Raw genomic sequence first — 25,559 nt, forward strand, 5'->3', positions numbered from 1 at the left:
TAATAATAATGGCAATTATTATTTGCGGTTATAACTATAAATGAGTTCACTTAAGACAGTAATTATGTTTCTCATAAAATAATTTATTAATGTTTTATTTTTTATATAACCTGACATTTTACAGTTTTTGAAATGTTTTTGTTTTATGTTTATTTTTTATATGTGAAGTCTTTTCTTTTAATTATTATTATATTATACTGAGCTTTTTCCTCTCCCCAAAAAAAATGACTTTAAAGATGTAAATGTTTTTTTTTTTTGAAAATTCAAGAAATTACCAATTATCAAATGTCAGTCATAATACAGGTTAGACAATAATAATACAGGGCTAAGATTATTACAAATAAACACAAGATTTTGACGCATATCCAAGTGTGTGTGGGAGTGTGGAGCGCGCACTGCATGGCACGGAGGCGCGAACACTTGCGTTTTCCTATCAGCAGTGGAAACAACTTAAAATACTCTATAATAATTTCTGGTCATACAGAAAATAATAATACATCATTCACAACTACTTTTATTTGTGTAAACTCACAATAACAAGAAAATGTTGTGCTTTTGTAAAATAAAATAAAACAATCAGGCGAGCTTTCATGGTCTCCGTGATCGCGTCTCAAAAATGAACTGAAACAAAATATAGCCTATGTAGGCTAAAGCTTGAAATGTCCACTTTTAAAGAACCAATTCGAATCGAAAGCAAATACCGTCTGATAATGCAATCCATATGAATTTCTCTCTAAAGGCCCATCCTTACAGCGGAGATGGAGGTATAGCCTCGTTATTTTTTCAGATTATAAATCACCTATAGCCTAAATCACCTCTCTGTATGGTTCGAGAGTAGGCTATGGCTCTTTTCATTCAGCACTGCGGGAAAAATATCATTTCCTGGTTTGGCCTTAGTTAGAAAACCAGTAAAATCAATTTTTTGCATATTAATTTGTGAATATTTTAAATGTTTAATAAAGGGGCAAAAAGTCACATACAAAAATCGGAAAATACTTCAACATTTATTTTTTTGCGTAGCATTTGGTGTATAGGCTACAGGTCAAATTCCAATTTTGGTGTTCAACTTTGCGTTTTAAAAATAGGGCCTACAACAACCATTTTTCGTTTTTCAATTACGGGTTAAAAAGGGGAAAACGAATGCACGCAAAAGTACACGGACCATGGGTAATTTTGAAGCTTGTTAATGATTTCACTGTGTTTAAACGAGAAACAAGCCAAAACAAATTTGGGCGTTTTTTTGTGCATTCTCGCAGTTTTTGGCGAGGTTTTGTGATGGAAAACCTTGGCATCTGGCAACCCTGCTGGAGTGGGCGGGGACTCTAACCACCTTCCGTTTCAACTGAAATGCTTTCATACAACATACTGAAATGCTTGCATATAACATACTGAAATGATTTTCAGTTGTGTGAGTGAGAGCGTTTCAGTTATGTTTGTAAAAGCATTTCACTTGTATGTGTGTGAGCATTTCACTTGTGTGTGTGAGAGAGCATTTCACTTGTATGTGTGTGAGCATTTCAGTTGTGTGTGTGTGAGCGTTTCAGTTGTGTGTGTGAGCGTAATATTTTCAGTTGTATGTATGTGAGCGTTACAGTTGTGTTTGTAAAAGCATTTCACTTGTATGTGTGTGAGCATTTCAGTTGTGTGTGTGTGAGCGTAATATTTTCAGTTGTATGTATGAGAGCGTTTCAGTTGTGTTTGTAAAAGCATTTCACTTGTATGTGTGTGAGCATTTCAGTTGTGTGTGTGTGTGTGTTTCAGTTATGTGTGTGAGCATAATATTTTCAGTTGTATGTATGAGAGCATTTCAGTTGTGTGTGTGTGAGCGTTTCAGTTGTGTGTGTGAGCGTAACATGTTCAGTTGTATGTATGAGAGCGTTTCAGTTGTGTTTGTAAAAGCATTTCACTTGTGTGTGTGAGAGCATTTCAGTTGTGTGTGTGTGAGCATTTCAGTTGTGTGTGTGTGAGCGTAATATTTTCAGTTGTATGTATGAGAGCGTTTCAGTTGTGTTTGTAAAAGCATTTCACTTGTATGTGTGTGAGCATTTCAGTTGTGTGTGTGTGTGTGTTTCAGTTATGTGTGTGAGCATAATATTTTCAGTTGTATGTATGAGAGCATTTCAGTTGTGTGTGTGTGAGCGTTTCAGTTGTGTGTGTGAGCGTAACATGTTCAGTTGTATGTATGAGAGCGTTTCAGTTGTGTTTGTAAAAGCATTTCACTTGTATGTGTGTGAGCATCTCATTATAGTATGTGAATGAATTTGGTTTTATATGTGTATGTGAGAGGAAAAGTACATGTATATGCAAGGTAATTCTGAATAATGTCCCTAGGGGCACCTCATACATAAAGGTCCATTTTAATACAAATAATATTTGTCATGCAAAAAGATTTTTTTAATCTAATTGTGCACCATAGATTAACTCAATTTTTAACTCAAAACTATGTTCTATGTTTTGTGTGTCTGTGTGTGTGTGTGTGTGTGTGTGTGTGAGAGAGAGAGAGAGAGAGAGAGAGAGAGAGAGAGAGAGAGAGAGAGAGAGAGAGAGAGAGAGAGAGAGAGAGAGAGAGAGTTCTATGTTTTGAGTGTGTGTGTGTGAGAGAGAGAGAGAGAGAGAGAGAGAGAGAGAGAGAGGTTGATCATGTGATGCACATTTAAATGGTTCATCCTCCATAAAACATATATAACTCACACACACTCTCCATCACTAAAGAAAGACAGACGCCTTTGATCAACCATGAAGAAGCTCTTCAAGTGCCTGTGGATCTTACTGGGTAAAGTACAACATTCATGATCTGCTATTTTACTAGATTCACACTAATATTAACAGTGTAATCTTCCTTCATTCAGTAATGTTTTCAACCTATGTTTCTAGGATAGTTTGCACTCGCTCTCTGCTGTGAATTTACTGCACATTTTCTTTCCAATACTACGGAGCCCATAAAGGGACTTGGTGCTGGAAAAAAAAATGTAATGGAATATATATATATATATATTTTTATCTTTTGCGTTCCCACGCAAAACCTCGAGTGATCTCGGACCGACACTTCCGGTTTAATGTCCCGCTGGCAGCGCTTCAGAGCTCCGTATGTTAATACGTAACGTTTTGAACAAAGTGCAAATGCCAAAACCCTTCTGCACATTTTATTAAAAGTATTCAGTAGCTTCACTGTAACACACTGTACTGTCACCAAATTCAGCTCACACATCACTGCTCTCCTGCTGGTTATACTAAAATACTTAGTTTGATAAAAATGCATAATTTTTTATGATTATTTATTATGAAACAAAATCAATAACTTCTCCCTTTTTAGAAAAAATATTCAATAACTTCACACTGTTATACAGTGTAATGCCGTCAAATTCAGTAAGCAAATATAATGCAAAAGCTATGGTTGTTACTATTATGTTAGTTGTGCACGGTACCAATATGATTTGTGTAAAGAATAGGCCTACTTATTTTTATGCGCAATTAGCCTACACTCAAAAAAAATGCTGGGTTGTTTCAGCCCAAATTTGGGTCAAATATGGACAAACCCAAATGTTGGGTTAAATATGTAATACAAATTTTTTACAGTTGAAAGTGAAAGTTGAAGTTGGGTTAAAATTTTAAATGACATTTTTAACCCAACATTTGGGTTTGTCCATATTTGACCCAAATTTGGGTTAAAACAACCCAGCATTGTTTAGAGTGTACTTCAAAAACTAAGTGTTGCATAACCAACATTAGAGCAGTGAACAGTAGTGAAGTTAGAGAATATTTTTCATAATAAAATGTGCAAAAGCAGTGTAGTATGACCAGTGGGACACCATTGATGTGTAAACATTGAAGTTAATGACTATTTTTGTAGTCACGTTTTATGGGTTATATTGCACTTTGCAGACGGTCCCTTCGGACTCTCAGCCGCTTCATAGAGATCCATTTAGCCTATATTATAGGCTAAAGCTCTTTTTGAGGGAAATTTGGTTTTGGTTGTAGCTCTACGTTACTGTGTTTGTAAATAAGTATAATTTGTGTTTTAACAACGTTTAGCTCATGAGTTATTGATCCAAAAAGTTTGAATTTGTGAATATATTTAACTCCACCTTGATTTAAGCACTGACCGCATTCTTTATATTGGAGTCCAGGTTCAAACACTAAACGCTACGTTAACATACGGAGCTCTGAAACACTGCCAGCGGGACATTAAACAAGAACTGTCTGTCCGAACTCACAGCAGGTTTTGCGTGGGAACGCAAAGTTTATCGGGGCAACAAAAAAAAAAAAAAAAAAAAAAATCTCCCATCACAATTTTTTCCACCACTACGTCCCTTTAGGCACAAATCGTCAGAACACCGGGGAGCAGTGAGCTGCCAACTCTCACATTCAGAGTGAGACTCGCGCAATCTCACACATCCATTTTCTCACGCAGAGAAAAATCGTTACAGGTTACTTATTAATGGCCGGCACCATTTATTTTCAAGTATTACTGTATCTTAATGCCATCTTTTTATGAATGTAAGCCAGTATCACTAATATTATAGCTACTGATGTCTCGAAGAACATGATTTTCCCTCAAATTTTAAACATTAGGCTTTAAAAAATATAAAAACCTTTAATTTAAGTGAATTTAAAACAATCCTCACTTAAACCCTTAAGAAATGTAATTTACCTGTACCATACAGAAATTGAATAAGGTTACAAAACAGTCTGCACTGCTTATCAAAGCTACAAGCGTTCTTTAGTCAAGAGCAGTGAATCATTTTCTCTGTTCCCTTTGTTCTTTAGGTTAACTTTACTGATATAAAGTAACGGGGCCATTCATTCTGTAAGATCTGTCGCTGCTGACATGATGTCACACATCTCATTCTCTCACTACTATTTACTTCCATTTAAGACTGTTCTTGTGAGGATGCTCGATAAAACTGACATTTTGGCATAAATATGTGTGTGTTATTGTTCGTTCAAGCGAGAACTTGATACTGGCGTGCGTCTTTCTGTGCGGTGTGTGTGTGTGTGTGTGTGTGTGTGTGTGCGCGCGCGTGTGTCAGGAGGTCATTCACTGACAGCGCCTTCTCTTTTGTCTTGTCGCGCATGAGTGGTTTAAAGCATTTGCATGAATAAGAGGATGACAGAAAGAACAGATGCTGCGTTTGCATTAAATATTTGCTGGACAAAAACGATTTGCAAAAAAATATTTTTTTCCTCACAGCCGCACACCGTAGATCCGGCACAGTGCCAGAATACTTTAAGCCCTGTGTAGCCCATGCGGCACATGATCCGATAATCTCTCTTTATTTCTAGGCTAGTTAATACACAAGTTTTTGAGCCGTTTCCGCTCGACATCCTAAACTCCTCCCGTCGATGCAACCCACTTCCGTTCTGGCGGGCTGGGTTTGTTTTGCTAGCTAGCTCTGTTGTGCCGACAAAGCACTATCGCAGTGACGAAGAGGATATAACAATTACAACATGAAGAAAGGTGGTTCGGGAACGATGTGTGCGGTGGTTGGGTGCAAACACTCGAGAAAGCACCTGAACGAGTGGTTAGATAGAGAATGCTACGACCACAAACCAGCTACGAAGAGGCAATGTCCATGCGCTCCATTGTTTACACAAAAACACACACACACACACACACACACACACACACACACACACAGTTTGATCGCGCCCGCGCCTCTCTCTCTCTCACACACAGTTCGATTGCGCCCGCGCCTCTCTCTTGCGCCTAATTATCATCATAATGGCACACACACACTTTGCACTCTAGCCAAGTAGCCTATGATGTAGTTCGGATACCAACATTAAAAAAGACATAGGCCTAGTCTACAAATGGTTGCTGTACCGCACTGTTTAAACACACTTGACAGTCCTTATTTTGTCTTGTCAGCCCTCATAGAAATAAATAAATAAAGTAAGGGATAATGTATAGCGAGGCGGTTGTTATAGCGAATACAACCCCGCGAACTTTAACGCGAAGTATTCGCTGTAACAACTGCCTCGCTATACATTTTCCAACTCTTAACATGGCTACCTACCAAATAAATCAATAATTTGACACAAAATATTAATTTAAAAAGGAGTTTATTAATTTAAAAATGATTATACTACCGGAGTGAACAGACCTGCATCCATAGCAACATGATCTAGCTGTTAACAAATGCAATGGTAAAATATGTGATCAACAAAAAAGGCTAACGTTACATGAAGTAAAAATAAAAAAGTGAATCACCAGTAAAAGGGAACAGCTTTAAATCCCCCCTCTGCAAATCAGTTGAGCCGTTATGTTTAATAGGTTCACAAACATTAAATGAACGGCAACACTGAAATTATACTTAAACCTTGCATTTGAAAGCATTTTGCCGTTATCACTCCGACTCCGCTAACGTCCGACATTTTTTATTTTTTGAACAAGATAGCAAAGCTGCGCATAGGATTGTGGGTGATTTGAGAGTGCGAAGGCCACACATATGCATCCTTTCCTGTGTGTGGGATATTTTCCGAACGAAGGAGTCCTTGGTTGAAATTCTGAGGATCCTTGACATTGGAACAGCCTTCGACGGATGTCGATGACGTAGCATCCTTGAAATTCCGGCTTCTGAGGATCCTTCCTTGACATTGAGAAACGCATTGTGTTTACACCGGCAGACGCTGTGCAAACCACTTCCAGCGGAAATCAAGTGCATTTGTGTAGAGTTATGGCGGCGCCCAGGATTTGGCGTGTAAACTCGTGTATAGAGTGCCGAAGTTATGACGTCACTTTGCAGGCCAAAACGCGGAAGTGAGTTAGCATTTTAGCACTCCCGGTTCCCTCGCCCTAAAGTTTATGGGTTTTTTTAATGGGTTTTTGCTAAATCGCCTGAAATAAGGTCTGTGGTGAACAAAGCCTCTAAATATTTTCACGTTTTGATCTATGACATAAAACACACCAGTTATAACCTGCTTGTGGTTTTTTAAACTTTATTGTGTCTGCTTGTGTTTTTTTAAACTTTATATAGGCTTCAAAATGTATACGTTTTGGATTATCTTGATAGACAAAACGTGTAAGGGTCACAACTCTTTGTTGAACACAGATCTTATTTTTTGCGATTTTCCAAAAGTCTCTGGGGAAAATGCATAGCTTTTCGACGAGGGAACCCATGCGCCGCTAACTTCCGAGTTGTCCTACAAAGTGACGTCATCACTTCGGCACTCTATAGTAAACAATAATATAGGTAGCCTATGTTGAAAGATACAGAACAATTTACCGAAATGTATATGCCGTATACTACATAATATAGATAAATCAGTGTTTTTTAACAGCGGAAAGAGTAAGAAAAAAAAAAAAAAACAGCAGAACAATGTCACATAACGTTACATTTACCTCAGAAAAAAACATTGAATGACCAAAGCACGTTAGTTGGCTATAAAAATTTGTATTTTGTAATATATTTAGTATTAGTACAAATGAGTATGATATTGAATCAAGATTGGAATCAAACCACAATAATTGAACTGAAATTGTAAAATTAGTATCAAAGAAGATATAATAAAAGCAATAGCCTACCAGTCATTGCGGCATGTAAACATGGTAATATGCTGCCACTAAACTTAATCAAATCGTTTAGTTAGGCTACCAAATGTTTTGACAATCACAATAGCCTACACTTTTTTAGAATCCCTCCTCAATGTATTATCATGGTTTCCATGAAATTAGTCTCTCAATGTATAAATTGCAAATTCACTTCATCACTGGATCTCTGGAATGTTTTTTTTTTTTTTACTTCGTTATTCTAGTTTTGCTTTACAAAACAAATCTTGAAATCAGTGCTTATTTGTGTATGCAAATGATTTCTCAAGAAAGTTGTGATTCACAGGAGCGTCTTGATCTCACTTCAGATGACAGTATTTTGCATGCTGCAGATTATTGTCAATATGTCAGTAGTTTCCTCCAGCTTGGCCATTAGTTAATACACAGATCAATGCTTTACAATGCCTTTATCATGCAGATTATGTGCGATTTATTAGTGACTATTAAAGTAAATTATTTGGAGAACAGTTTTACTTAAATTCACAGAGCTGCAGAACCTGGTTATCTGAAAATATTTAAATCTTTTTTTTTTTTTTCAGGGCTTTATCTTATTCAAGAAATGGTGAATGGAGCGGAGGGTAAGCATCTCTTTGCTTTCAAATAGGTTTTTATCTTTATTCTATTCTTTTTGTTTGAACTGGCAGATATAACCGTAATATTCCAGACATAATTTTAGTATGCCATTTGGATTGAATTTTCAAGGGCATTTTTATATTTTTCAGGGATTTTTCTTACCAAATCGTATTTTTATATTTTCTGTTTTCACTCTAATTTGAAAGTTTTAGTAATTAATTTTTTTTTTTTTTTTTTTTTATGTCTATGTTGTTTTTAAGTTTTAGTTATTTTATTACTTGCACCATTCAGTTGTTTATTTCTTTTCAAGTAATATTGTTTTTAATGGTTTTAGTTTTAGTTGATGATAATAACCCCAGATAAGGATAACGGCTAAAAACCCTATTTTATTAGAATTTTGAATATGAATTTCAAATCTTTATTTCAAACATGGAAAAGAAAGCATATAAAAATATAAAACAATGTTTAAAAACATAGGAGAAAAACAACAACAAATGAGCAGCAAACAAAGTACACTTCCTGTTAACATACCTCTATTAAACAAGCTGCTGGATCGCTGATCGATTGCTCCTGTCTGCCTCGCTGCCTGCTGTGTGTTTGTTTGCTTCGAGGTTGTAAGCTCTGCCTGAGCCTCGTATTTCTTTATGTTTGAGCCATCATTTATCATTTATCATTTACTATCATTTCTAGTTGTTTATACTACTAAATACAGTTTACCCAACTTCTGAGATTAACCTTACATCTCTAGCTTCCGTTACTGTTAAAACAGCACGCTAACTCGCTAACGTTAGCCTGTTAACGCGCCACCCGTGCGATTTATTTATTTATTTTCTCTCGCGCGCCCGCGCCTTTGAGTTCATAAGTCCAGGTAAGTAAGAAATCAGTCAACAAACACGGTGAGTAATGTCTTCTTGTCCTGTTATTGTCACCTGTGTCATGTGTCATATGTTTAGTATAGCCTTCTCCGATGGCAATATAGGATTTATATGTGATAAATGCACGGAGACAGTCAGGCTGACGGAGAAGATTTCAGAACTAGAGACACGCATCCAAACTTTAATTGAGGATGGTAAGAATGCTAGATCTTTAGATAGTGTTTTGGATGCGCCTAGCATAGTGAACTCTTTACATGATACGGTTCCGGCTGAAGTAGAGCCCGTGCAGCAGGGCAGATGGGTGACTGTCAGAGATTGCTCTAGTCGCGGATCAAAAAACCACTCTTCCGTTCCGATTCCCATAACAAATCGATTTGCCCCACTCAGTGAAACACCCACTGAGAATTCTGTTGATTGTGCCCTGGTAATTGGTGATTCGATCACACGGAACGTGAAAATAGAGACACCAGCCACCATAGTCACATGTTTGCCGGGAGCCAGAGCGCCTGACATCAAAGCAAATTTAAAAGTGCTGGCTAATGCTAATCGTAAATTCTCTAAGATCATTATTCATGTCGGCACTAATGATGTTCGACTCCGCCAGTCGGAGATCACCAAAATTAATATTAAAGAGGTGTGTGAACTCGCAAGTATGATGTCAGGCACTGTAATTTGCTCTGGCCCCGTTCCTGTACGCAGGAGTGATGAGATAGTCAGTAGATTGGCCTCACTGAATCGCTGGCTGTCTGAGTGGTGTCCGCAAAATAATGTAGAATTCATAGACAACTGGAAAAGTTTTTGGGGCAAGCCTGACCTGTTGAAAAGAGATGGTATCCATCCCTCCTGGGATGGTGCTGCTCTTCTCTCTACTAATTTGGCTCATAGTCTTAGAGCTAAAACATGACAATCTGGGGCTCAGGTCAGGAAGCAGACAGACTGGCTAAACCGACCGTCTGCCAGCGGCCTCACGTCACCAAGGTCAGATAAATCCCATCACATAGAGCCTCTTTCACCTAGATATCATCATATAGAGACTGTGTCTGTTCCCCGAATTTGGAAATCCAAAAAACATCAGGTTAAAAATTTAATTGATGTTCAACAAATAAAAAACAGATATAATACAGATGAGCAAATGATAAAGCTTGTGTTGCTGAATATTCGATCCCTTACTCCAAAATCATTCATAGTTAATGATATGATTTCAGATTATAATCTAGATGTGCTGTGTTTGACAGAAACCTGGCTAAAACCAAACGATTCCATTATTTTAAATGAGTCAACCCCACAAGATTACAGTTATAAACATGAACCTCGTCTGAAAGGCAAAGGGGGAGGTGTTGCTGTAATTTACAGTAATATTTTCAAAACCACTAAGAAATCTAGTTTTAAATATACTTCTTTTGAAGTGTTGGTTCTTAATGTAAAAATATATAGTGTAAACGATAAATCACATTTGAGAATTCTGCTGGCTACTGTATACAGGCCACCAGGGCACCATAAAGATTTTATCAAATAATTTGCGGACTTTCTATCAGAATTAGTATTGGCTGCAGATAAAGTACTAATTGTTGGTGATTTTAATATACATGTAGATAATGAAAAGGATGCATTGGGATTGGCATTTAAACATATTGTAAACTCAATTGGAGTTAGACAACACGTGTCGGGACCTACTCATTGTCGTAATCATACTCTAGATCTAATATTATCACATGGAATAGATGTTGATGCCGGTGAAATTCTGCAGCAGAGCGATGACATCTCAGATCATTATCTAGTCTCATGTAAATTACATTTAGCCAAGGCTGCAAAGCCGACTCCGTGTTATAAATACGTTAGACCTATAACTTCTGCCACTAAAGATTGCTTTATCAATAATCTTCCTAATCAGTTTCATCATCTCAGCATCCCAGATAGCTTAGAAGAACTCGATATTGCAACAGAAACTTTTAACTCTCTCTTTTCCAGCACTTTAGACGCAGTTGCTCCATTGCGCTTAAAGAAGATTAAAGAAAATAGTCCAACTCCGTGGTACAACGAGCACACCCAGGCCCTTAAGAGAGCAGCCAGAAAAATGGAGCGCAACTGGAAGAAAACTAAACTAGAGGTATTTCGGATTTCATGGAAAGAGAGCTCGATTGCTTACAGAGAGGCTTTAAAAGCTGCTAGATCTGCTTATTTTTCAACCCTATTAGAAGAAAATAAACATAATCCTAGGTATTTATTTGAAACATTAACTAAACTAACGAAAAAGAAAGCTTCAAGCTCAGAGGTGTCCAAGCAACACAGCAGTAATGACTTTATGAACTTCTTCACTTATAAGATCGATAATATTAGGGACAAAATTATAACTATGCAACTGTCTACCACAGTATCGCATCAGGCAGTGCATTGTAGTCTCCATGAGGAAAAATTTTATTCATTTATTGCCATAGGAGAGGACGAATTTTCTAAACTTGTTAAATCATCTAAATCGTATCTAAAACAACATGTATGTGTAGCCACATTGAGATGTGCCTTAATTAGCTCAAATTATGCATAGGGAATTTTAATAATTAATCATGAATATGATTAATATATTGCATATTACAGTTAAATTATCGAAATTGAAAATAGATCGATTGTATATATGAATGGTAAATCATAACGAATTATAATTCCTCATTCATATATCAATGGTCTCATTACAGATCGATTATATGAGACAACTTTAAGGGAATCAATTTAGTTTATCAAACAATCGGTTTGTCCAGCAAACAGCCGTAAGGTTAACTAACCCACTTCTCAACAAGGTTGTCCCTTTTTATAAACTCCAAGAAATCTCAATGTTCCGGCCGTGAACATTAATTTTCAGGTGTTTATAAAATTTACGTTACTGATATAGTAACAACTTGTAAAGCTTTTGTAGCTATAGGACCGCATTTCATTGACTTATAAAGTATGAGCATTCAAAAACAATCAAAAATATAATGGTTTTAATAAAATGAAACTACGGATACAGAATTCTACATTTAAACACGGGATACATGTATGTACAGTAAACAGTAAAACTAATGATACAGACGAACAACAAACAGGAGTGAGAGAGAGAGATTGCGAGAGCGCAAGATTGGGAGTGAGAGAGAGAGAGAGAGAGAGAGTGAGAAGATGAGAGATCTTCTGGTTTGGCAAAATTCATCACAGACAGAATCTTTTTAGACACCAAGGATCAACAGATCTCAAATAAGCATAGTAAAACGGATACTTGCACAGGTACAGCTCTTGGGTGTGACCGATCTGAAAACGGCGTGTGCGTGTATCTCTGTCAGGTGGATGCCGAGCGTTCGGGTTCGTCCAGCGAGCGCGGCGTGTTTGAATGTCCTTGTAGGTGAAGCTTGCCAGTCTGGCTGTGTTCATTTTCTTCGCGAGAAGACATGAACAGAGGAGCCTTCGAAAAAGATAAAATAAACTTGAAGAAAACAAAAAGAGAAACGATGGATCATCACACTAAGGCGATGTCCAGACGCACGAGGAGTCACATGATGAAGCCACGAAGAGCAGGAAGAGCCAGGGAGTTTTGGGCAGAGAGTTTCCAGGAAGCTTTCAGAAGCGTTTCAGAAGGGTTTCAGCAGCAGCCTAGGGAAGCTCGGCGCGTCTCTTTAAGGACACTTAGGTTCACGCCCCTTCTGGCATGAAGGCACCAATCAGCTGGGAGAAAAGTGCCCGCGGAAGATTCCTCTTTGTCTTGTCAGGATCATTTATGATGGTATAACATTTTGTCATTCCTACCCAGAAAGATTGTACAAACCGGACAATAGATTTTACAGTAATATCCTATGTATGACTGGTTCAGTCAAGACAAGACGGTCAAACAGCTACCAGACATGGCAGGTAAAAGTAGAAGAACATAGAGTTACATTCATATGCAGAATTACAAGCATTTTAAAGTTGGTTAACACGCTATAAAATTGTCAGTACTTCCTGTATGGCATGTGACGACATCTAAGCACAAAATGAATACATTTAAAACATTTAGAGGTACTTTTCTCTGAAAAGTTCCATGGCTGGTGTTGTGTGTTAATGTGTTGGAACATTCTTTTGATGAACTCTTAGACTTCAGAGCTATACACTAGCAAACCACACTTCTATTATAAAACAAAGCTAATAAGATATGCATGCGTACAGGAAGGTTGGATACAATTTCTGTGTTATATACATTTATATACACATTATAGGACATTTGTGTGTGTGTGTGCATTAATGTGTGATTGTCCTTAAGCGTTCAGGCAGCTTTGTGGACTCTTTCTGTGTGGGGGGGGGGGGGGGGGGGGATGCGTGTCTCGTGAGACGGCGAGGTACGAATGGTTGTCCATTTGTTGAAGACAACGCTAGCTTGTTCCAAATGTGTCATGTGCTAGCCATAGTGGCACCAATCTGGTCAACATGCCCGAAGGGGGTCGTATACAGAATGCCCCCTTTGTTTACTCACGAAGAACTGACCTTTGTTTGCAAATCGGGATTCGCTAATTTAGATACATCTCTCCGGATACCCTGTCAGAGTCACTACATATGTTAGACCCTATACCGACTAAACTACTGAAAGAGATGCTTCCAGAGGTCATAGATCCTCTTCTTACTATCATTAATTCGTCTTTGTCTCTAGGATACGTACCAAAAACCTTTAAGCTGGCTATGATAAAACCGCTTGTTAAAAAAACGCAACTTGATCATACAGAATTAGTCAATTACAGGCCGAATCTGCCTTTTCTATCAAAGATATTAGAAAAAGCAGTATCCTCACAACTGTGCTCCTTTCTAGAAAGAAATGATATCTGCGAGGATTTTCAGTCAGGATTTAGACCGTACCATAGTACTGAGACAGCTCTCATCAGAGTCACAAATGATTTGCTCTTATCATCCGATCGTGGTTGTATCTCTCTATTAGTGTTACTTGATCTTAGTGCTGCATTTGATACTATTGACCACAAAATTCTTTTAAATAGACTCGAAAATTATGTTGGCATTAGTGGAGTTGCACTAGCATGGTTTAAATCATACTTATCTGATCGTTATCAGTTTGTAGCAATAAATGAAGAGATGTCTTATCGATCACAAGTTCAGTATGGCGTACCACAAGGCTCAGTACTAGGACCGCTGCTGTTCACTCTGTACATGCTACCATTAGGAGATATCATTAGGGAACATGGAATTAGTTTTCACTGTTATGCCGATGATACTCAGCTGTATATTTCTTCACGCCCCGACGAAACTTACCAATTCACAAAATTAACGGAATGCAAAGCCGATATAAAAAATTGGATGACTAGTAATTTCCTACAACTAAATTCTGAAAAAACAGAGATTCTAATTATTGGACATAAAACTTCCACACGTAATAACCTAGAATACTGTCTAACACTTGATGGCTGCTCTGTTAAGTCTTCGTCGTCGGTTAGGAACCTGGGTGTGCTCTTTGATACCAATCTCTCATTTGAAAGTCACGTGTCTAGTATCTGTAAAACGTCCTCGGGTTACGACTGTAACCCTTGTTCCCTGAGAAGGGAACGAGAACTGCGTCGAATGACACTTTGGGGGAACGCCCCTCAGCGTAGCGCCTCTGAAGTATGAATGAAACTGAGCCGATCTCTGATTGGTGCAACGTCATGACGTAATGTGTGACGGCAGATAGGCGGAAGCTATAAAAGCAGCCGGCACACATAAGATGTCAGCTTCTGTGATGAAGCAAGCGCTCCCAGGCAGGGGAAGGCGTGGCCAAGGGACGCAGTTCTCGTTCCCTTCTCAGGGAACAAGGGTTACAGTCGTAACCCGAGGACGTTCCCTTTCGAGGGAACTCCAACTGCGTCGAATGACACTTTGGGGGAACGAGTACCCACTACGCCACAACGCGCCCTGCCTGCCCTAGTGTGAAGCTGCTCACAGGCACACTTAGGACGCGAGCACAAGAGAGCCGGGTGTAGACGGAATGTCCAAACTATAAAACCTAATAAAGGTATGAGGGGTAGCCCATCCTGCTGCATCGCAGACCTCCTGGATGGGGGCCCCCGCGAGAAGGGCTCTAGAGGATGCCATGCCTCTGGTAGAAAGAGCCCTCACGGCCAAAGGGGGAAGGCATACCGCGCACCTGATAGGCCGTGGAAATCGCTTGGACAATCCAGTTGCTGATGGTCTGCTTTGAGGCGGGAAGCCCCTTTCTGGGCGACCCGAAACACACCAGCAACTGGTCCGACTTCCGCCATGAAGAGGACCTCTGAATGTAAATACTCAGTGCTCTGACAGGGCAGAGCATGTGAAGTCTCTCTTCATTCGCCGTCACGTGAGGTGGAGGATGAAAAGCCTGCAGAACCGTAGACTGGACGGCACCTTAGGCAAATAGCCGGGCCTAGGGTGAAGAATGGCCTTAATGTTGCCTGGAGCAAACTCCAGGCACTCGTTAGATATGGAGAGCGCCTGGAGATCTCCTACCCTCCTCAGAGAAGTAATGGCCAACAAAAAGACCACCTTCAACGAAAGGTTCTTGGCCTCAGCCAACTCCAGCGGCTCGAAGGGGGCCTCGGCCAGCCCTTCGAGAACCACTGCCAGGTCCCAAGTGGGAACCCTGGTACGAGCCGCAGGTCTCATCCTCCAAGCCCCACGGAGGAAACGTACGACCAATTGGTGTCTCCCCAGAGGCCCATCACTCAGAGGAGCGTGGAAAGCCGCAATGGCCGCCACGTACACCTTGAGTGTGGACGGGGTAAGACCAGTGGAAAAGCGATCTTGGAGGAACTCCAGCACTGAAGCCACTGGGCAGTTAACTGGGTCCACCTCACGCTCCCTACACCAAACGGTGAAGACGTTCCACTTTAGGCCGTACAATTTCCTCGTGGATGGAGCTCTAGAGCTGAGTATGGTCTCCACTACTCCAGCTGATAGGCCGGCCTCTAGGTACTGTGCCCCCTCAGGGGCCAGACCCACAGTTTCCATAACTCGGGCCGAGGGTGAAATATTGAGCCCTCTGCCTGTGTCAGCAGGTCCCTCCTGATGGGAATCTCCCATGGAGGGCCGTCCAGGAGCAAAATTATGTCGCAGAACCATACTCGGGCCGGCCACAACGGGGCTACCAACAGTAGACTGATCCCGTCGCGACGGACTCTCTCTAGAACTCCCGGGAGCAGAGCGATCGGGGGAAATGCGTACAGACGTAGCCTCGGCCACGTCTGCACCATGGCATCCAACCCCAGCGGGGCTGGATGGGTGAGGGAAAACCACAGTGGACAGTGGGTCGTCTCTCGAGACGCGAACAAGTCCACTTCCACTGGGCCGAACCTCTGAGATATTGACTCCACCACCTCGGGGTGGAGTCTCCACTCCCCGGGCCTCAGCCCCTGTCTCGACAGGATGTCTGCTCCCTGATTTTGACTCCCCGGGATGAATGTTGCTTTTAGAGACAACAACTTCCCCTGGGACCACAGGAGGATCTGATGCGCCAGTCTGCATAGAGGGCGAGACCTCAGACCCCCCTGATGGTTTATATAGGCCACTACCGACATATTGTCTGACCTCACAAGGACATGATGACCTTTGAGGTCCGGCAGGAAGCTCCTCAGAGCTCGGAACACCGCCAACATCTCCAGGCAGTTTATGTGCCAGGAGGCATGATGGTCCTGCCATAGGCCTGTCGTAAAGCGGCCGTCCATGACCGCGCCCCAGCCCGTGAGGGAGGCGTCTGTCGAAACGGTTCTCCGGCGACATGACGCTCCCAACACTGGCCCTTGGGACAGAAACCAAGCTTTCTTCCACATAGATAGGGAACGAAGGCATCTGCGCGTAACCCTGATCATGCGGAACGGGTTTCCCCTCGGGGAGAACCCCTTGGTTTTTAACCACCACTGAAGGGCCCTCATGTGCAGCAGGCCGAATGGAATGACACTGGACGCTGCTGCCATGAGCCCCAAACACTCTCTGGAAGTGCTTCACAGTGATGGCTTGGCCTAGCCTTATCCTGGACACTGTGGTCAGGATGGACTCGATCCGCGCGGGAGACAATTGTGCCCGCATCGTGACCGAATCCCACACCACTCCCAGGAACATAGTTCTCTGGGCTGGTGTCAACACGCTCTTTTTCGTGTTGAGTCTCAACCCCAGGCTCTGGATGTGGGCGAGGACGACATCTCGATGCCGAACCGCCAGCTCCTGTGACTGTGCTAAAATCAGCCAGTCGTCGATATAATTGAGCACCCTGATGCCCTGAAGCCTCAGCGGTGCCAGAGCTGCATCCATACATTTGGTAAATGTGCGAGGGGAGAGAGCTAGGCCGAACGGAAGAACCCGATATTGGTACGCTTCGCCCCCGAAAGCGAACCTCAGGAACTTCCTGTGAGATGGAAGGATGGATATGTGGAAGTATGCGTCCTTTAGATCTATCGTGACAAACCAATCCTCGGACTGAATTTGACTCACGATAATGGGAATAGTGAGCATCTTGAACCTGAATCTCCTCAGAGAACGGTTCAGGTGCCTGAGATCTATTATTGGACGCAACCCCCCATCCTTCTTGGGAACTATGAAGTAGCGGCTGTAAAACCCGGACTCCCTGTCCGGTGGAGGAATACAATCTATAGCCTCCTTTGCCAGCAGGGAGTTTACTTCCTGTTCCAATACCCAACCCTGCACTGGGTCGACTACAGTCCAGACCACCCCGTTGAATCTGGGTGGGCGGGAACTGAACTGCAGCCTGTACCCATTTTGAATGGTGCGCAGGGCCCAAGGAGAAATATTCGCCAGATTTTTCCATGCATCGAAATATTTTACCAAGGGAACCAGGCTCTCGAGCCTGGCTTCGGGTATTAATCGGGATTCGTTCTCGGCCCCCTGAAGCGGATTCCCGGCAGGGCTGAACCGAAAACGATTCTCGATGGGCGGACGCGAATGCTGCCTGACCGCAAGCCTGTGGGGCGGACAGTGCAGCCTGCGTTCGCTGGATACCGATGTGTCCCGAAGCGTGTTTAACGGCGGGAGAGCAACATCGATTTCCTGCGGGCTCCGTGAAGGAGACGACCTCGGTCGTTCCACCACGGGTGGGGCCGCCCGCAGAGATCCTAGAGTAGCTAGGATCTCTTTGACGAAGCCTTTTTAGCCTGCAGGACGGCCCTCAGGTCGCCCTGCTTAGGCTGAGGCTTCGCCTGAGAGCGCTGTCTATGCCCCCAGGCTCCTTGAGGGGGGGCTCTAGACGCGACGCTCTGTTTTTGAGCCTGTCTATAGGCGGAGGAGCTGGCTGATGGCTGTGGCTGCGGCTGCCCACTGGGGGCAGACTTCTTGGACACTGAGCGGCGAGGGAGATATTGTTTGAAGGCCGCTGATTGTCTTTTCGCCTCCTGAAACCGGTCGACCGCGGTATTAACGGCGTCGCCGAACAGGCCAGAAGGCAAAATCGGGGCATCAAGGAGGAAAGCCCTGTCTTTCTCCCTGATGCCCGTAAGATTTAACCATAAATGCCTCTCCGAGACCACCATAGCTGCCATGGAGCGACCGACAGCGCGGTCCGTCTCCTTGGTGACTCGGAGAGACAAATCAGCGACCTTCCTCAACTCCGCAATATCTTCCGGAGTTGGACCCTCGCCCTCATCAATGTCCTTAAGAAGGTCGGCCTGGTACGCCTGGAGCATAGCCATGGTGTGAAGACTCGCAACAGCCCGACTCGCAGCCATATAAGCCCTGCCCACTAGCGCTGATGTGTCTCTACACGGCTTAGTGGGCAGCACCGGGGCTTTAAGGGATGATGCCGACTCAGGCGATAAATAATTCGCCAAAGGCTGTTAACGCGCGGCATCATCCCATAACCGTTCTCTCGTGCCCCCATGATGTTACTATAATTTATAATAGGGGGATTGGAGACACGAGAAGAGTGTGGTTTTTTCCACGATCTACACAACTCGTTGTGCAGATCGGGAAAGAACGGCAAGCCCCGGTGATGAGGTTGTTCCCTGTGCTGCAGGAAGCGCTCATCCAGTTTACTTTTAGTCTGCGCTTCCTGCCTCTCTTGTGGCCAGCTGATATTTAAATGAGCCACCGCACGGGAAACAACCTCAACCAGCTCCTCATACGCGGGGACACGGGGCGGCGAGTCGTCCCCGAAATCCCCGCCCTCGATGCTGAGCACGTCAACCTCCTCAGAGGCAGACAGCTCAAACATCGGATCCTCGACTCGCGCAGAAGAAGCCGCGGGGCGGGCTTCTGCGCGAGGCTCAAGGACATCAGAACTGCCCGATGAATCCCGAGAAGGTGCCTCAGCAGCCTCGAGATCCCCGGACAGATCTCTTTGCGAGCCCCATGAAGAGCGTCGCCGCGCCGCCTCAGCGGACGCGGGTCCCGCACCACGGGGCTCGCGAGGCTGACCATCTTCATCAAAGATAGCCAGCCGGGAACGCAGCACACGGAATTGTCAACTTTTCACAATCCTCGCAAGCAGCCCCCTCGAGAGCTGCCTGCGCGTGCTGCATTCCCAAACAATGTGTGCACAGTTGGTGTGTGTCCCCGCCCGTGATGTAGCGAGGGCAAGGATGCACACACTTCCTGAAGCTCACACGCGCCATTTCACTCATTCAGTAACAGACAACAATAAATAAGACAAACAGTCACAGATAGCGCTTGCTGAAGAACAGAAAGCTGACATCTTATGTGTGCCGGCTGCTTTCATAGCTTCCGCCTATCTGCCGTCACACATTACGTCATGACGTTGCACCAATCAGAGATCGGCTCAGTTTCATTCATACTTCAGAGGCGCTACGCTGAGGGGCGTTCCCCCAAAGTGTCATTCGACGCAGTTGGAGTTCCCTCGAAAGGGAACCGCATTTTTCCATCTTAAAAACATATCTAAATTATGCCATATGCTCTCATTAACAAATGCAGAACAATTAGTTCATGCGTTCATGACCTCAAGGCTAGATTATTGTAATGCTCTACTGGGTGGATGCCCTGCAAGCTTAATAAATAAACTAGCCTAAAGCTAGTTCAAAACGCAGCAGCTCGAGTTCTTACCAGAACCAGGAAATATGACCATATTAGCCCTGTTCTGTCAACACTGCATTGGCTGCCTATTAAAGGTGACCTATAATTCAAAATTGAATTTACCTTGGTATAGTCAAATAACAAGAGTTCAGTGCATGGACATGACATAGAGTGAATCTCAAACTGGACTGTTTTCGCATTCTCATTTAATTCACGTTTATGAAAAACACCCCTGAAAAACGGTCGGTTCTCCACACAATACCGACTGTGACGCAATAGTCGGGATCATTAATATGTACGCCTCCAAATATTTGCATAATGCCAGCCCTCAATGCCAGGCGGAACTGCGCAGCCGAAGCATGGCAGTTGCTCAGTGTGGATGTACACATGAACACAAAAGTATTTTTTAGTTCCTTCATCTGAGCCTCTGAAGAAACAATGGGTTAATTTTATTTTCTCTGGAAATTTCCAAACATTTCACGACTGTTTCCTCAACTTGGGCCAATACAGAGCTGGCCTCGGATCGAGCTACCAAGCAACACTTTCTGATGTGTAATTGTTCAAGTTCAGACAGGTAATCTTTCTCTCAAAATCGTTCAATACTGTTTATGCATCAGTAAGTCAAGCCAGTGACTAAAATATCAGCTTCACATCGTTTCTTTTAGTAGGATGAAAATAATCGTATTTAAATTGTGAACAAATTATATACAGAAAGCGATCAAAGAACAATCTTTCCACACAGCGCGAGTTTATCTGGACACTTGCCAAACTCGTTATGAAATCAATGACGCACGTTACTGCACAACGAAGCTCTTACTGTATTTACATCATCATGTTTGCATTGGTGAAAGCAGAGAGAGTGCAGAAACTGCTTTGCAATGATAAGATCTTCATTCTCGCGATCAACACACAGTCATCTGCTCAATGCTCATCACGGCAACATTTTATGTGATGGGAATAGATCTAAATACTTTAAAAACATCTCATGATTCGTTAATCTCGATAGCTGTTATAGTAAAAACGTATAACAGCAGTAGTAAAAGTATTCGGGAGAGAGTTTCACATGTAATGCGTTGCTATTTCATATGTCAGCATGTCAGCCAATCACAGCAGTGGCCGCGGTTACACTGAATCCCACAGAGACACGCCCCTTCAAACAGAGTGTTCAAATCAGAGGCTAAAAGCAGGCTAGGAAAAATGCCATTTATTTCTAAATTATGATTATTTTTTATCTAAAAAACATACTAACATTATAAGGGTAACCCAGAAAACATTATAAAAAATAAATAAAAAAACATTCTAGGGCACCTTTAAACATCGTATAAATTTTTAAATATTGTTGATTACTTACAAAGCACTAATTGGTTTTGCTCCCCAGTACATGAGTGAGCTTTTAACGCATTATAGTCCTTCACGTCTATTGCGATCTCAAAATTCCGGCCAGTTGATAATACCTAGAATATCTAAATCGACTGCTGGCGGTAGATCCTTTTCTTATTTAGCACCAAAACTTTGGAACAGTCTTCCTACCATTGTCCGGGAAGCAGACACACTCTGTCAGTTCAAAGCTAGACTAAAAACACATCTCTTTGACCTAGCATACACATAATACATTATAGACTTCTATAATTCAATGTTAGGCTGCATAGATTAGGTCAGCCGGAACTGGGAACACTTCCCTTAAATCCAGATGTACTCGTTACATCATAAGAAGAATGGCATCTACGCTAACTGTCTTTGTTTATCCCGAGGTTTTCCTGCAGCCTGCCGGATCCAGGCCGTGTCCAGATCTGACGAAGGAGATTCGCCTGGACCCGATGACAATGCAGTGCTGAAGTGTCAACTATCCTCTCCCTATGGAGGATCCCTTTCCCACTCTACAGATAAAGCGTTGTTGAAAATCCTGTTCGCGTACCTCGAAGTGATAAAATAAAATTCTGTATCAAATTTATAGGCAAGACAAGTAGTTTGTTTAGGCATGGTTGGTAGGGAAATTACAAAGCTGCGCACACATATTCAAACGAATATAACTATAGAATCAATTTTTAGCCATCAGGTCACAGGTTCGTGTTTAAAGTCTGTTTAGAGAGAACGCCGTCGTCTTAGTGGCCCCTAATGTAATGACAAATTATAATTTTGCTGGAAGTGAATCAATCAAAACCAACTTTAGCCGGAAATAACATTATTTAAAATCGCTATAAAGCCAAAACAATCTCTGTTACCGTAAATTGTATGTTTATCTCTGTAAAGCTGCTTTGAAATAATCTCCATTGTTTAAAGCGCTATATAAATGAAAATGACTTGACTTGACTTGACTATTACATGTGTGAAAAGTAGGAAGTAGTAAAACTTTTATACTCCTACCCATCTTAATTCTTACAGTCATTCAATTAAAATTTTTGCAAGCTTGCAAAATGTAAAAAAATAAATAAAATATCTCTGCAAACATGTTGTTTTTGAGATTTCCTTCTTTCCTTCTTCAGAACTGCAACATTTTACAATGTTGCGCAAACTATTTTTCAGAGTTTCAAATTTGTCTGTGATCTTCCACTGTATTAGTTTGTTTTCCAGTTTACTGTATCCACAACCAAATGCCTTTCAACAGGGGCAGCAGTAGATCAACGCAGGTGCTGAGGGGGTGCTATTTCATCCATCCATTGTCTGCTAGATTTTCTTCTTATTTCATGTCTGACCCATCATATCATCCGATATATTGCGCATTTTACTCATGCTGTTCAATTTTCATAATCTGCATAGATGTAAAACAAAACAAAACAACATAACATTTCTACAAAAATGAAACTAAATGGGCTTATTTAATGAGATTGTAGCGCGGTGACGTCACGTATTCACGTCACGTATGTTTTACCACGCATGCGCAAATTATACGCATGTGCGCACACGCAAATTATACGCATGTGCGCACACGCAAATTATACGCATGTGTGCACACGCAAATTATACGCATTTGCGCACGCGCAGTTCATTACAATCACTTTCGGTGATGGATTCGATGGCAGTAAGTCAATAAGCATTATTTATGCTGTTTTAACAATTGTGCTTTTGTGTTAACGGCTTTTAATTGTAAGAAATTCCATAGAGCGCGTCATAAATGTTTTAGATAAAAAAAAAATATATGTTTTATGATCTCATATTATCAAAATTACAGGGTTTCAGCGAGTCTTAAAATAATATGTAGAAGTCTTAATTCGAATAAATTAATAAAGTAATGTAGTTGATTGTTGCAGTGGATCCGAAAACATTGTACAGGAGAGAGAGAGTTTTCTAACGGTGTGTGTGATGACAGGGTGCAGGATTTAGATCGCCAACTTTTGATGAATTTATGAGAAATCTACAGACGCAAACAGACAAAGTGTCGTAAAATAAAGACCTAAATGTGTATTTCTGACTTTTTTTCACCACAAGTCTGAAAGAAGTCATGTTATTGAAGACAAATATCCCAAAATCTCAAAATTGACCAGTGAAAAAAAAAACTATATTTTTGCCTACCGTCCCACTGAGCAAGCGACGTCTGTGGACATACAAAACAGGTTGATATCACGTCCGTCCGTCCAGGCCATAATCTGAACGTCCATTGACATCCAGAATTAGTTGATTAATGACAATGAGAAATTATGTCCAATCTGGCTATAATCTAAACGTCCACTGACAGCCAGAACTAGTTGAGAAAAGACGTTCATACTGGCTATAATCTGAACGTCCGGTGACATCCAGAATTAGTCGATGAATGACTTAAAAAAATATGTCCAATCTGGCCATAATCTAAACGTCCACTGACAGCCAGAACTAGTTGAGAAAAGACGTTCATACTGACTATAATCTGGACGTCCGTTGACATCCAGAAATAGTCCATAAATGACGTGAATAAAGATATCCAATCTGGCCATTATCTTAATGTCCACTGACAGCCAGAACTAGTTGAGAAAAGACGTTCATACTGACTATAATCTGGACGTCCGTTGACATCCAGAAATGGTCCATAAATGACGTGAATAAAGATGTCCAATCTGGCCATTATCTAAACGTCCACTGACAGCCAGAACTAGTTGAGAAAAGACATTCATACTGACTATAATCTGGACGTCCGTTGACATCCAGAAATGGTCCATAAATGACGTGAATAAAGATGTCCAATCTGGCCATTATCTAAACGTCCACTGACAGCCAGAACTAGTTGAGAAAAGACGTTCATACTGACTATAATCTGGACGTCCGTTGACATCCAGAAATAGTCCAGAAATGACGTGAATAAAGATGTCCAATCTGGCCATTATCTAAACGTCCACTGACAGCCAGAACTAGTTGAGAAAAGACATTCATACTGACTATAATCTGGACGTCCGTTGACATCCAGAAATGGTCCATAAATGACGTGAATAAAGATGTCCAATCTGGCCATTATCTAAACGTCCACTGACAGCCAGAACTAGTTGAGAAAAGACATTCATACAGACTATAATCTGGACGTCCGTTGACATCCAGAAATGGTCCATAAATGACGTGAATAAAGATGTCCAATCTGGCCATTATCTAAACGTCCACTGACAGCCAGAACTAGGTGAGAAAAGACGTTCATACTGACTATAATCTGGACGTCCGTTGACATCCAGAAATGGTCCATAAATGACGTGAATAAAGATGTCCAATCTGGCCACAATCTAAACGTCCACTGACAGCCAGAACTAGTTGAGAAAAGACGTTCATACTGACTATAATCTGGACGTCCGTTGACATCCAGAAATAGTCCATAAATGACGTGAATAAAGATGTCCAATCTGGCCATTATCTAAACGTCCACTGACAGCCAGAACTAGTTGAGAAAAGACATTCATACTGACTATAATCTGGACGTCCGTTGACATCCAGAAATGGTCCATAAATGACGTGAATAAAGATGTCCAATCTGGCCATTATCTAAACGTCCACTGACAGCCAGAACTAGTTGAGAAAAGACGTTCATACTGACTATAATCTGGACGTCCGTTGACATCCAGAAACAGTCAATAAATTACGTAAATAAAAGATGTCCAATCTGGCCATTATCTAAACGTCCACTGACAGCCAGAACTAGTTCAGAACAGATGTTCATACTGCACTGTAAAAAAAATATCCTAATTTTACAGTAAATAACTTCCTATTTTCATCATTGTGGTGGCGTTCATGTGTGTTCAATTCGTAAATACGATCTTTATGACATGTCTTGAATGCATCAATAGCTCTATTTTAGGGACAATCCTTACAAACAATCATTGCTAAAATACATTACAGACTGTCACAGTGAGAAGATCTTTGTCCTTTATCAATGCTAAAGACCTAACCACTGCAGTCAACACCTTGGAGTATCCATGCTGTTAAATAAAAGTCTGTAGACAAGGGTTAAGGTTAGGGTTAACCCCTTAATTTCTAACCCCCGGTTTCACAGACAGGGTTTAGATATAAAGCCAGGATTAGGCCTTAGTTAAATTTGGGCATTCAATTATAGCTTTTAAAAATGTACCTTAGAAGAAAAAAACATTACTGGTGTGCATCTTGAGACAAAACAATGGCACTGACAT

General features: G+C 41.6%; 1 protein-coding gene across 1 annotated transcript in view; it reads left to right on the forward strand.

Annotated features, from left to right (window-relative positions):
* Positions 1–2,650: 2,650 nt before the first annotated feature.
* Positions 2,651–25,559, forward strand: part of LOC130071105 (uncharacterized) — a 91,875-nt gene continuing 68,966 nt past the window's right edge. Inside the window, exon 1 of the mRNA XM_056235720.1 lies at positions 2,651–2,773. Coding sequence (XP_056091695.1) covers positions 2,737–2,773 — 37 coding nt within the window. The 5' untranslated portion in view covers positions 2,651–2,736. The remainder of the gene's footprint in view (positions 2,774–25,559) is intronic.

Source organism: Rhinichthys klamathensis, unplaced genomic scaffold, assembly GCF_029890125.1.
Source record: "Rhinichthys klamathensis goyatoka isolate OS25496 unplaced genomic scaffold, OSU_Roscu_1.1 h1tg000429l_1, whole genome shotgun sequence".
NCBI classification, from domain to species: Eukaryota; Metazoa; Chordata; class Actinopteri; order Cypriniformes; family Leuciscidae; genus Rhinichthys; species Rhinichthys klamathensis.